Source organism: Anoplopoma fimbria, chromosome 8 (genome assembly GCF_027596085.1).
Source record: "Anoplopoma fimbria isolate UVic2021 breed Golden Eagle Sablefish chromosome 8, Afim_UVic_2022, whole genome shotgun sequence".
Taxonomy (NCBI): domain Eukaryota; kingdom Metazoa; phylum Chordata; class Actinopteri; order Perciformes; family Anoplopomatidae; genus Anoplopoma; species Anoplopoma fimbria.
The window spans coordinates 9,770,207-9,784,209 of NC_072456.1; the positions used below are offsets into that span (position 1 = coordinate 9,770,207).

General features: G+C 38.5%; 1 protein-coding gene across 1 annotated transcript in view; it reads right to left on the minus strand.

Annotated features, from left to right (window-relative positions):
• The window catches only part of LOC129094681 (contactin-associated protein-like 4), a 97,087-nt gene that overhangs the window by 41,028 nt on the left and 42,056 nt on the right, over window positions 1-14,003 (minus strand). The window contains exons 4-6 of the mRNA XM_054602941.1: window positions 11,672-11,865; window positions 8,288-8,435; window positions 6,630-6,833 (exon numbers count right to left, since the gene is read on the minus strand). Coding sequence (XP_054458916.1) covers window positions 6,630-6,833; window positions 8,288-8,435; window positions 11,672-11,865 — 546 coding nt within the window. The remainder of the gene's footprint in view (window positions 1-6,629; window positions 6,834-8,287; window positions 8,436-11,671; window positions 11,866-14,003) is intronic.

Below are 14,003 nucleotides of genomic sequence, written 5' to 3' on the forward strand. Positions count from 1 at the left end.
CTAACAATTTCTTTAATGCCATTTGATGAGGTGGCGCATTGTGTTATAAATTAAATTAGTGGAAATAGAGAGGTGGTGATCGATAGAAGAAGTCTGGGTTAAAACAATTATAGTAACACTTTCATTCATGAAATTCCCTCTCCCTTCCAGTCTTAATTCTCCTCTCTTTTCCTTTCCTCACCTTCACGCCTGTGAAGAAGCTGTGAGGAAGGAGGTTCAGTCTGGGAGCACCAAAACTTGCAATTGTCTTATTTGTCCAAACAAAGGGAGCACAACTGTGTGATTTATCCACATTGAGTAGACTAATATTGAATGCTCTTGTCTTTAAGATATGATGTTTACACTGAACACTACTTTCCACTTTCCAGGAGTATAGTGTTCCAGACAGCTCCCTGAGGCAATATCACCTTATCATATTCTGTCTGCTACTCCATTAAAGCTCTTTGCCCAAGCTCTAAATCTGTTTATGAAGGACGACAATGACAGGTCTTATCAGGAGTGACTGTCATAATTGTTTCAGCATTGAAGCGTCACGTGGTGCCATTATTTGAAATACAGCTAGACTGTAAAAATGATGTACTCTCTCTAAACCAATTCCCAGCTTTCGTCACAGTTAGGAATTGAATTTATCACCATAAAACAAACTGTGGTAAAAAAGGAGACAGCACAGTTATATTCATGGGAGGGATGTCACCTTTTTGTCAGGTCTCTGTCTCTTCAGTTCAATTCATATGGGCTTTATTGGCATGCTGTTGTGATTAAAAAAACATGTAGCCAAAGCATTTTATAAACAGAGTAAAGTAAATGATACATAAAAAAAGACCTTGAAAGATTATTTATTTATTTCATTTAACACATTTGTAAAACAAATAAAGATTTTCTTTGTTTGTCTTTGGGCAGATTTCTTCACCGCTATAGCATCACAACCGTTAAAGATGCGGTCACAAATTTGCAGGTGTGTAGTTCAGATCAAACCGATTTCCATTGCAACTGGTGTGATCCATCCTAAGATGGTCTCTGGTTTTAAGATCTGTTTGTTTTATATTTTGTGAATTCTGTAAAAACACTGTGCCCTGTTTCAATAACCCAAATGAAGCAAATGGTTATCAGCAAGTCTGTAAAATTTGTCAGTTTACATCCTGGTGACAAGAGTTTTAAACACTGGCCGTGTAATCACGATGTCCCTGGTTTAAGTCAGACTATGGACCTTTGTTGCATGTAATCCCTCCTCTGTACCCTTGTTGTCCGTCACCTCACTACTATCTACTACCAAAAATAAAGGCAAACATGTCTCAAAATGTTGCTCTTCAATAACGTCAAAACAAAATGTCTTTCTCTTCCCAACTATCTTCAGAGACAAAACATTTACATTTCCCTGACTATATAGCTATGTGTGTAGCTTATCTTTATTTTGAGATACAAACCATATTGCTGCTGCACACAGAAGAAACCGGCAGTAAGCAACTTATTATACAGGAGGGGAGTGTGTTACAGTAAGAGTCCCTTGGCTATTTTAGCAAATTCAGTATGCTCAGAAGTTAGACTGAAACTCGTAAGAGGCTGTTAACAACAGAAACTCCTAGAGGCTAACTGTAAATCACTGTTAAAAAGTGGAGTATAGTTAGCAAATGCAATCACCACGATTCATTGTCTTCTATTTTCTCAACTTTGTACAGAGAGATTCATCTAATCGTAACTTTTATTTCTCTGTGCGATTAGTAAAAATGTATATGATCATGCTGATGTTTCATTACTGTAAAATCTGAAGTATTCAGGGAAGTTTTTCACCATAACACAGCCAGCATGCAGAAACCAACAACAACATGTCCTTAAACAGAGAAAAGACAGAATTTCACTTAACATGCAACTCGGCCTGCACGCCTCTCTGATGCCGCCCTCATTTAGTCAGCAATACTTTACACCCCTCGTCCAGAATGCACTGGAGCAGGACACACCAGCCCTCAGTGTATTTACTGCTGTGGATTACAGCTTCCCTGTGACAGTTCAGAAGTGAACTGAATTATGAAGCAGTTTGCTACATTAGAGCAAACTGACATTTTGACAAATGTAAGGCAGAGAGAAAATGAGATGGTTTGGAAAGCGGGCATAAATCCTAATGAGCCAACCAATTCATTCCAACTGCTTGGACAGCCACAGGCAGATAGAGAGGGCCTTAATATCTCACTGTTGTATTTATCTGTTCGTTATACATCATATATGTCTGTCTTACTGTTTTCATTCATCATTAATTTATGCTAATGGTAGTTACACAGTGTCTGACAAAAGCACATCTGCTCTAACCAAGGTCTTTATGTTTGTGTGTTTATAAGCTACACAGATCCCTGATGCTGACGTTGTCCCTGATGTTAGCCATCATTAGCCATCTTTAGCTCTTCTGTGTCTCAGACAGCTTGTTGATCTTGTGATGCAACATGAATCTCAAATAGATGCCCAGGACCAACTGGATCAGACTGCCAAATGGGAGGGATAAAGTATCAAACACCCCAGAGAATAGCTAAAATTCTGGAGATATGGCTATAATGCATTAAATCTTCAAGTTGTATCTTTGCTCCCTTAGTTTAAGCTTCTCTTCTCTTCTCTTGAGCCAAGAGCTGACTGTGGAGGAGCATGCTGTGGCTCACGGTGGATGCCCCAAGCAATTGATCTAAATTACACTGTCTGCAGTCTGCAAACTCCAGGGGGAGTGTGAGGGACGGAGGGGATGTGTGAAAGAGAGAAAAGGAGAGAAAGACAAAGCATGCAATTGAAAAGGCAAATAATCACCTCTGAAAAAAATATAGCAAGGGCAAAATTGGGACCACATATGAGAAAGGCTGTAATAAACAACAATGGAGAGTGAGTAAACATAGAAAAAGCTGAAAAATAAAGGGGGCGTCAGGCACACAGGCAGGGAAACAACAAGAGCCAGTGCTGTGATGGATTTCTTTTTTCAGTATTGGCTATATCACTGGATTATCATAGTTTAATATAATCTCTTCTCCATTACAAAAATGAACACCATTTAGATTAGTTCCTAGCTATGCTGAGTTCTTTGAGCAGTTTGTTGACTGTCACCTCTGGTCTAGCAGGCAGATGTGACAGGCGTCATTCAGAAAGCTGATGTCAGACAGATGGCTATTGCAGATAAAGCCTCTCTACTGAGGCGACAGATTTTCAACCAAGTGAAATCCAGCAAGTCTCCACAGTAAAGAAACTACTGCCACTGAATAGATTAATTATTAAATCAACCAATGCAGAGCATAATGCAGCAATATACTTGCTATCGTGTGTGGTTGTTTGAGAAACCAAGCCATGAAGAGATAAGGTAGCAGCCAGATAAGTAAGCATTACATGTAATTGCAATTGCTGCTTTTAGTTTTAACGGATGTTAAAATGCAGTGTGATCAGCTACGTTGATTGAATGCAGCGAGGGTCCTAATGTATGAAGGAATGTAAAGGAAATGAGTTTGGGCACAGCTTTCCCCGGGCCCATTCTTGCAAGCTTGCCAAAATCCCCAGATGGGAAACTCTGGAGATCGACTGCGACTGAACTCGTTCAATATATTTCAAAAAGGAAACTTGCTAACAGTCACAAATTTCCTTCTTCATACATAATTTTAGGTCAAAACTTGGGATGATCGCAGACATGTTACTATTGTATCAAACAGGATAAAGATTTGGCTCATGGAGCCTGAAGGCATGACATGAACTCGAAGCATTTTCCACAGGGAAGCCAAAGAAAAAATTTCCTCAGGGAAGTCAAAGACAAATGTTCCACAGGGAAGCCAAAGAAGTCAAAGATTTCCTCTGAGGTGGACGATAAAGTCAATCCAAACTAATGTACTGAATGAAAAGTGTATTTTTCCAACATCATTATATACACTGGAACTGTTGTAGATACTGGAACATACTCAACTACAACCTTGAAATGTCATTATTACTCTAATCTAGCGAACATTCCAGTTTAATTCATAGGAAAAATTCTCTGATGCCCCAAATCACTGAAACTAAATGCAAAAAAATGTCTGCATGTGAGAGATTGTCCTTCCTTGCCACTGCACATAATTTTAAACTTGGGTCAGCATTATAATAATGATGGTTGTATACGGTCATCTTTCAAAATTTCCACATTGTGAAATGAACCAGAAGTTGGGTGGGCCTTCCAAAGCCCAGTATTAAGGTTGTTAAGGATGTTCAACCTATCATTAGGCCCTTAATTGGTGATCAGATTCTGCCATCATACATGTTCTAGGCCTTCTGACAGGAGACACCATACTCTAAACTTGACCTAACATACCCTAAAGCTGCCTTTGAATGCTGCACTCTTTATGTCCCCCATCAGGAATCTAGGGAGGAACAACAGTTATAGTGCCTTTAAACGTTTCAATGTACATATAGGCATTTTAACATTGTTTAAATGGTTCTGAAAAATTGAAGCCAGTGTGAGAAATTTTTTTATTATTTTATAGAGGTCCATGAGAAAAGGACACTAATTCTAACTTGATTCATCAGTAAACATCAGTAAAAATTGTAAACATGAGTGTATGGTTTCAATCGCTAATTTTAAATCTTCTACAATACAGCACAATGTTCCCTTTGTAAATTATGGTCCATTTGGAGTAAAGTAGATCATAAAGCAGGGTATGCTTTAGGGCGGGGCTACCTTGTGATTGACAGGTCACTACCACAGGGTTGTACGGTCTGGGAGTTGTCCATGATTTACAATTTGTTGTGTTTTTAAGGTAACATTTTGCTTGGCTAAAAATGTGTTATCCAGCATTCGGATGTACTGAACTCCATGGTCTCGTATCACTTATTGCAGCAAAAAAATAAAAAAGATGGCAACGGCCAAAATGACAAACTCAAGGCTTCAAAACCGTATTACCCAAACCAATAGGTGAAGTCATGATAATTACATCCACTTCTTAGTTTTGTGTCGGACTTGAAAACATGTGAACCAATCTTATCCAAGGTTCTGAGTTTGAAATCATTTTTTTCTGTAAATATTGTTAGAAATTCCAAGGATGTAATCATTTTCAAAATACAATAAGACCTTCAACCCAAAAGAAGAAAGAAAAGGAATGGTTGGTTAACAGAGAGGTAAAGTACTCCAGCATCCAGATGGCATGGTTGAGAGGTCTGCCATATGGTGAAAATACGATGGTCTGGCAGTCCGACAACGCCTCAGGTTTAACCTTGTTTACACCAACACAAACACACATTACCTCCCATAGCCTCAACAGCGCTCCATTCTGTGGGGTTTGGGGCCATGGACCATGCTGTGCTAACCCACTGTGCTCCACAGAGTTCATTCTTTACACATGGTGCTAATATCCATCATAGATTAAAAGAGCGGACATGAAAGCAGATGTCAAACTGAGCTGGAAACAGAGCGAGGAAGAGAGAGAGACACATTTGATCGAGGGAAAGTGAGAAAAAGTCTGGGAAAAAACATCCCCTACAAATGATGCTGTCCTCCTCCACAGTCATTCACCTGCAACTACACGCCTGCAATGGTGAACAGCACCAATTCCCAGAGTTTATTCAAAATCTGATTAGTTTTGTCTGAGATATTGCTTGCGACATATGGATAAACAAGTAAACACTGTACTGAGTAAATCAGCATAAGCAGAGAAAAGCGTAATACCCCTGAGTTTCCTCGAAATTGGATCAGTGGTATCTTAGAAATCACATCTGACAAACACACAAGCAATCCAGCAGATGGACAGAGACCTACTTGAAGCTCCCTCCATTTCATTGTTTGGATAAAAAATGTGTTAGATATTAAATTCCTAATATAGAGACGGTTGGTGGATAGATTGGAACCGGAGAAAGTGCATACATACATACATACACTGTAAGCTTTAGGCGTTTAGCTGACATTTACTCAGAGAGCAATGAACAGATAGATAAGCTGCAGAGTTTGCCGAAAAAGCCGTCCGAGTTCCAAAACACTTGATTAAATTCCAATATCCAAAGTTTCAGCAATGATACACCAAAAGCCTTCAATCCATGTCCTCAGGAATTCAACTAAAGCTGTGTATTGTTCTACCAAAGATGTACGTGCATTTACTCGGTGTAAGGTGTAAAGTCCATGAAGATGTTTGTCAGGAATGAACACCAAGAATACTTAAAGTTTAAAGTAAGAAAAGCACAAAATGATTAAAGATTCATCCAGATACTCAACTATAACATCACTAAAACCATAAATTGTATTAAAGAGATTGAAATCTAGATTTAGTGTTTTTCTTGAGATATAATCTTTTTCAAGAAGATTGCAGAAGTATATATTGAGTAAAAAAGAATAGGAAGATATATCATAAAGCTTTGAGCTCATATGTGCAGCAAGTGCACACAAAAATGAAATTCAAACAAATGAAACAGCAATATAGTGTTTTGTGCAAACTGCAAATTATTTAATACATCAGTTCAGCGTAAATGTTTACACAGTGCTCTTATAGAGCATACGGTAATTTACCATAGCTTTTTAGTGCGTCTCTAATTACCTTAATTTCTTAAATTATTTTTAATTAATTTAATTCAAATAGTTCTTTATCTTTTTCATCTGAATTTCCCCTGGGAATCTTTTGCCTTATCGTATCTAAGTATCATAAGAATAATGTTGATACCTTGTTGGTGGTAGAGCAGCAGCCGTCCCTTCTCCAACACCAAAGTGAGGCTGTGATCTCTTTTTCCCTCTATATGAAGCAGCGTCCCAGAATTCTTGAGGGTTTTAAACTTCAGAGAGACAACCTCCATCGCCGTCCAGCTCAGCCGTACACTCCGCCTGTAGACCAGGCTGCTGCTGCCGTCAAAGTTGGCCACATCAGAAGCTACAGAATGACAGAGAGTATTGGAGGAAGAGCTTTATTACAAAAGATAATCACTTCATTCTTCAATACCATTATTAATTGAGTAATAAAAGTGTTTTTTGTGCAGTTTGCGAGTAGAACAACTATTTAGCATGTAGCTTGAACCTCATAATATCCAGTGATCCCTCTTTGTTCCATTAAGTAGCTTTAAGATTGAAGAACAATCTTTGGAATCTCCAGTAGAGTTTGAAATAAAGATCTGAGTTTGAACAATATTTGACTGAAAACTATGAGTTTGTATTGACCAACATGTGGGGTTTAGAAGGTTAATGTGAAAAAAAAGTCATGCCCTGTTGTAACTTCAAGACAAACACACCTACAAAAAATGTGTGCACTTGTGGATAAAGAAATATTACTGCAAACAACACAACACCAACAATTTTGACATTGAATTTAGGATGTTCTTGTTGCAATGACCTCAAATGCTTGAATCGCTTGTATTTCACAGTTGAATAAATTCTTGTTGAAAACCACGCCAAAAACGTGTAAGAACGTATTTATTTATTGTTTTAAGGTATTGATTTCCTCTCTGAATGAACTGTTTCTAGTGAGCAACAAAACCATTGTCCCCTTAATGTATAAAGGCTTCAAACGCTGTAATTAAACCATGTGGCCAAGTGTCTGCTACTGACGATAAATCAGCAAAAATGTTTACTGCTGTGAAAGCAGAATTAATTTGAATCTGTGAGATTTAAAATAAATGTGTTACCAGAATCATCAGAAAGTTCACAGCTCCAATTAAAAACAGATGTCATGTTCACAGCATTAAAAGTTATACCTGCAGTGACTTAAGAATCAAGCACACTGTTGACCATTTGTACTGGTCATTCTTTAGATTATTTGGTTTCTTCACAGTCAAAAGTGTTTGGTCTTATGCAACTTTGTCATAACTCTTATTCTAAGATGTGACAAGTCAAACCTGTTAAGTATGAATAGAAGAACTTGAGCCTGTTGAGCCAAAAAGTAATCTCTCTTTGTGCAATGAAACAATTAACTCAATTTCCTGTCAAAACCAACCATGTATTAAATGCAGTATGGAGGTCAGTAAAGGCTACAGCTTGGTGTAGAAAAATGAATGCTTCAGAATTATTATTGTTTATTATCTCGTTAAATCCAACATCTAAGATCTATGCCACTGAATGCCTAAACATTCTAAAACAATGAATATTTCTTTATTTAATATTTTTATAGTATTATTATATATTTTTACACTTAATATTTTTATAGTATTATTATATATTTTTACACTTATTTTATCATAAATACTCTCATTTTAATAAACCTGGACAGACAAATTGAACATAAAGATACATCACTTCATGCTTACATCTTCATTTGAGTCGAGATCCCAGAGACCTTTTTTTGAGGCACAAGCCAAAACTGACAAAGAAGTCAAATAAAGATATCCGACTTACTATAACGACATCCATATATCTCCAGTCTGAGTCCAATCCTCCCAGTGGGGTTCCAGTCCAGAGGAATCAGGCGGAGGTAGCGAGCTATCACTGGCTGTTTAAGCTTGTATTGGACCACAGTGTCTGCATTACTGTTACCTGGGAAAGCCTGAAATGACAGAAATAGTTTGATTCAATTTTACATCCAACCATCCATTTTACTGGTTGCTGCAGCTGCAAAGATCTGACTGCAAATATTTGTAGTAGCTTAATAAGTACCACGAGTATATTGGGAGACAGGTACAGAGGACCTTTGTCTTCTACTTCAATCCTCATCATGCTGCTAACCAGGAAAATGTATTCGATTTAAGGATTTGCAGCCTTCCCAGGCTAAAACTATATTCTGCTAACTTTCTTTTGACGAAAAGCATGATATGTAGATAAAAACATGTTTGTAAGGAGAAAACTTTCCTAAAAAGGAAAGATATGCACTTGTTACCGTGCATAAAAGACTGACCTCCTGGATCCCAAGACATTGTTTCTGAGTTTTCGAACTTTGAGCTCACACACCATTTACCCTAACTGCTGATGATGTCTCTCCCTCTCTCTGTCCACTGATCAGTAAACTGTCTCTGTACACAGCCTCTCTTCAAAGACTAATAGGCTCTATTTTCCCAATCAGCTTGTGGGAATCCAGTAGGATTCTCTGCCTGATAGGAAAACAGCTCACACACTGTAGACCAGGGGTGGCCAAACTTTTTTGATTTTGGGCCATATACAGGAACATATAATGAGTCACAATCAAACAAAAGTGAATTCATGGTTTTCAACCAGTCACTGACACTGCAAGGAAATCAGTGTTTCTAGACAAGAAAACCCAATATGCCATAGAAAATTCATTTTCTTTAAAAATAACTACAAATTGAAAAAGATCTGTTTCTGCCAAATTAAAATATTTCAATTTAAATGTGAATCAATCTGTAAGTCTAATATTAAGATGTAACAAAAAAAACGGCAGAAAAGGTAAAATATTGTTTTTTGTGCCAAGAGGTTAATAAAGAGATAATTTTACGAAATGTTGTAAACATCTAGTGTTGACTTAATGTACAAGGGTGTGCAATACAGTGTAATTTATAAGTAGTATGCTCAAGCCATATTCTAGTTTATTTAAAAAAAAAAAATCACTAACAGCAGCCTGTCGGCCATAGTTTGGCCATCCCAGCTGTAGACCAATAGATGCATTGGTGGGGAAAAAAAGAGGCTGCATTTGTGGTTTTGTCTGCATGTGCCATGCTGGTGTCTGTCCTCCCTACTTGAGAGTGTGTGTCCTGAGTGTGTACTGGCTATGTGAGTGAAATTGTCTTGCCTGGTGCTGTGTAATTGTGATCTCAGTGCCTACTTCATTGCTTTGAAGGGCGGAGCCGGCCGGGCAGCGGAGCGTTAAGCTCAACAAACAGCTCAGTTTCCTGCTGAGGAGGCTGAAGAGAGCGGTATCTCGTTTACTTGCCTGAGCTTTTTTTGAAATATGAGTAGCCTCTGACAAGACCTCAGTCAAGGAGAGAGAGAAAGGATGAGCATGATAGGAGGAGGAGGAGGAGGAGGAGGAGGAGGAGGAGGAGGAGGAAGGATCAGTTGTAGAATAAGTACTGGGCAGTATAACCAGACTGTAAAAATACTCCAACACAAGTTGAAATCCTGCATTAAAATTGTTCCTCAAGTAAAAGTATATACATGTTAAATGCAAATAATGCCTCTCTGGCTAGCTCATGGCAACCGATCAGCACTGCACTCGAATGGTGGTTACAGGTTATTTGTAAAATCTTCATCTCAAATGTTATTACTGACTATAGCTTTCAAATAAATAAATAAAATATAAAATATTTTTCTTGTGGTGGATTAGTATAAAGTAGCATCTCAAAATGAAAAAAATATAAAAGGCCTACCTCAAAATTACACTGAGGTACAGTACTTAGGTAAATTTAGGCATTTATTTCCCCACCAGGGCAAAAGGAGAAATAGGGAGCATCTAAGCTGAGGAGTCAGTGAGAAGCTGAAACTGATACAGCTGTTTTTGCAGTCAAATCTCCTCCTTAACTGACACGCAAAGCTGGCCTGACTAATATATGGAGCTTTAGAAACACACCAAGAGTTAATCTGGGTTTATCACCTTTCATGCTGAGTGTCAAATCAACAAGTTTTTAAGCTTTAAGAAGTCATACCCTGTTCTTTTTCTTTTTAGTGATGACTCCCGAGCTTCAGAGAGTTTGTATCCTTCACTATGAGAAAATCACATCCTGTCAAATCTAAATCAAAAGCTGGGCTGCTACTGTAACAAGAAGGGGTGCACTGTCTTCCATAAAGGAGAGAAGAGATGCTTGACTGCCTCTGAATCAAATCTAAGGCTGTTCAATCAACGGAGGCCTGCATGGCTTCCTGTCATTCTGACATACTGTACAGTAGTTTGCTTTATCACAAACATCACTGTAGTCTAGTATTATCTCTCTTTTCTCAGACATGGAATGGTTACTAGCTTATAAAAATACAGGAAAATAAGGATTTTGAGATGCACAAACATGAAAGCAGAGGAAAGTGCCTCAGCTGTGGGTTCTCCCCACTGCAGGGAGGACTTCATACATGAGCTTGATTATCTGCCCAAATACAGAATATTCAAATCACCACATGCATGTCAGCTTCCTTATTCACATTTACATTTTAGAGCTGACACTCTTATCAAGACTGGCTCACAATGACTGAACTGGCATGTGTACCATCAGCGTCTTGCTTGGAGACTGATGATGGACACCTTCGCCTCTGCAGGAATCAAAGCTGTGACTTTTTGTACACCAGGCAGTCTTTCTAACAACAACACCAGCCTCCCGTCAGCAAAGATTCAACTGTTTGACAGCAGCTCCATGCAGTCGACAGAGCCTTGCCCAGGTTCTTTTCATTGTTCCCATCCATTATTAATAAGGAGTGAAAGACTCCTGGTGAGCAGGCTTGCCGCTGCAGGCGGTACCAGTCCCCACTGATCATGTAAATTATGTCTATGATAGTGAGGCCAAATATATTTTGATTTCAATGAACTGGAGTTTTTTAGCTGCACTACCTCCAGAGCTGTCTTCATAGCTGTTTAAATACCAAATAATTAATTTTCTTTTAATTATTGCATCCTCATCTCGGTGTGAGCTGCAGTCACTTTAACCTTAATTTATGAACATGCCATGTTACAAAAACAGGAGTAAGGACAATTTGACTACTAAATGTACATGTCCTGTTACTGAACACCGAAAAGAAAAAGTAATCCGGCAACAATAAGTTTCTTTCAAAACGTTTTTGCTTTTGCAAATTGGTTGTGTTTTTTTCTTTTTGTACTGCTTTGATGAATGGTTATGCCAGAAGAGTTACCCCTAAACTGTCTTCTTGTCGGTGTTGTCTCCAGTTGTGTCCTGTGTCACTGAACATCAACAGGTAAGCCGTCAGCCAATCAGAGCTGCCGTAGCGTCCCTGCGTAGCAACAGCAGTGATCCGGGTCCGCCTCCCTAGATCGACCTCCAACCACTGGTATCTGTCTGAGACGAGAGGGGACCAACCTCCAGCTCCTGCACAGGGGCAGAGACAAAGAGTGTATGTTAATAATGAGGTGTGTGTGTGTGTGTGTGTGTGTGTGTGTGTGTGTGTGTGTGTGTGTGTGTGTGTGTGTGTGTGTGTGTGTGTGTGTGTGTGTGTGTGTGTGTGTGTGTGTGTGTGTGTGTGTGTGTGTGTGTGTGTTTAGTGTGTGTGAAGATGCAGAGGCAGGCAGAGGTGACATAAGTGAGAGCGGAGATCGAGGGATAAATTGCAGTAGTGAAATGTGATTCATTACATTTCAACCTACTTGAAATAAATCTTTAAAACTGTGAATTTATAGTCTGGAGTAGACGCTCCGTGCAACGATTTTATAGCTGGCCAATAATAAATCTCACAGTTTCGATAGGAATACAAGATGCATGTTATTTGTAGATTTGTGGTGAGGAATATGAAGACAGAAATGCTGAAGAGAAGGGTTAAATACTTGAAAGGCATATTATCTAGAACTCTGTTTATAGAGTTGTTAGTCTTCACTACATTCAGAGGAAATCCTGCTTTAGTATAAACATAGCTTTGATTTAAGTCAATTTACATGCTCACAGATTTAAAACCCTGCAATACATCTTCTTCTGGTTTCATGATGACAAATAATTAATCCTCATAATCAAAGACGTTAAGTGTATTTGATGCACACATTTGAAGGAAATGGATTTGACTGAGCAGCACCAGCATGGTGTTTAAAGCAATGTAATGACTATTTTCAACTCAAGTGTCAAGATGCATCCTGCCATTTAATATGGCCCTCCAAGGTGTTAGGGTGAGTGGAATATGCTGATAAATCATTCAGTCACATTTCCACACTGATGTGACCTAAATCACTGAGCTGAAGCATTTGTCTTTTCAACAGTGATTTGCAGCGCTGACCTGCCTCCTAGGTTTTTCATGGCAACATGCCCCTTTTCTGTCCTGGCGACAGCTGTTGCAGCAGCTGGGGAGGACATCTAGGGATGTTTGAGATTAACTCACACTGTGTTCATATCGTAGTCCAAAAAAAAGTTAGTCCCATCAGAACTGTACAAGCCTTGAGGATGTCGGTCTCTGCAACGGCAAATTATTATGGAAAAATATGCAGATTATATGAAAATAATACCACTGTATGAATTTAAATAATCTTTTGACTTCGACAGTGTGACTGGTCATTTTTTATATTCACATTTTTAAATGCATTCAAAAGGAGCGGATTTGTTAAACTGATTTGACCCCAATATAATATTTCTATTTGCCTAAAACAAATTTAATTTCTACTTCAATAAGATGCTGTTCACCATGTTCATCTTCTGTTAAAATAAAGTGAGAAGAAAATTGGTATGATTATTACAGTTAGCCCATCCAGTCCATTAAAAGGACTGGAGGTATAAATAAAAGAAAGTAGTGAGTGTTTGTGTCATGAGAGAGGAAAAGAGAAAATACATTGCTGCAAAAATTATTTTAAAATCTGATTTCCACCCAATTAGTTAGCTTGTGTCCAGTAAATGTCCTGTGCTCAAATTCCTTATTTAATCTTTTGGTACAATCTTTTTAAGATGTGATAGAAATGTGCATGGTATGCAAAACAGATGGCTCACAAAAAAAAAGGTCTCTGTTCTGAACTAAGCTCGGAGAAGTTCAGTTCTAAACAGTTTCGAAAAGGAAATAAACAAATGATCCCTCACGATCTGTTGGATGTGTTTTTATTCAGATATGTTGAACCTGTTGAAAGTCAGAGGGTGAGATAAGGTGAAAGAAAGACATTTGTATGGTTTTTGTCATTGCAAAAGAAGGAGAGACAGCAGAGGTTTAAAGTCAGACAGAGAGTGAGAGTTGTGCCTCAAAACAGTAGCTGACCTTTTTACCATCATCCAGCTGCAATTTCATTTCTAGTTTGGATGCTGCTGGCATTAGACAGAGGGAGAGAGAGAAAGAAAGAGAGTGACAGAGAGAGAGAGAGACATAGGATTATGAAGAAAGTTGGAGTTGATGGAAAAGGCTGCAACAAGATAATGACACTTTGAATATTAAGGGTGTGTGTGTGTGTGTGTGTGTGTGTGTGTGTGTGTGTGTGTGTGTGTGTGTGTGTGTGTGTGTGTGTGTGTGTGTGTGTGTGTGTGTGTGTGTGTGTGTGTGTGTGTGT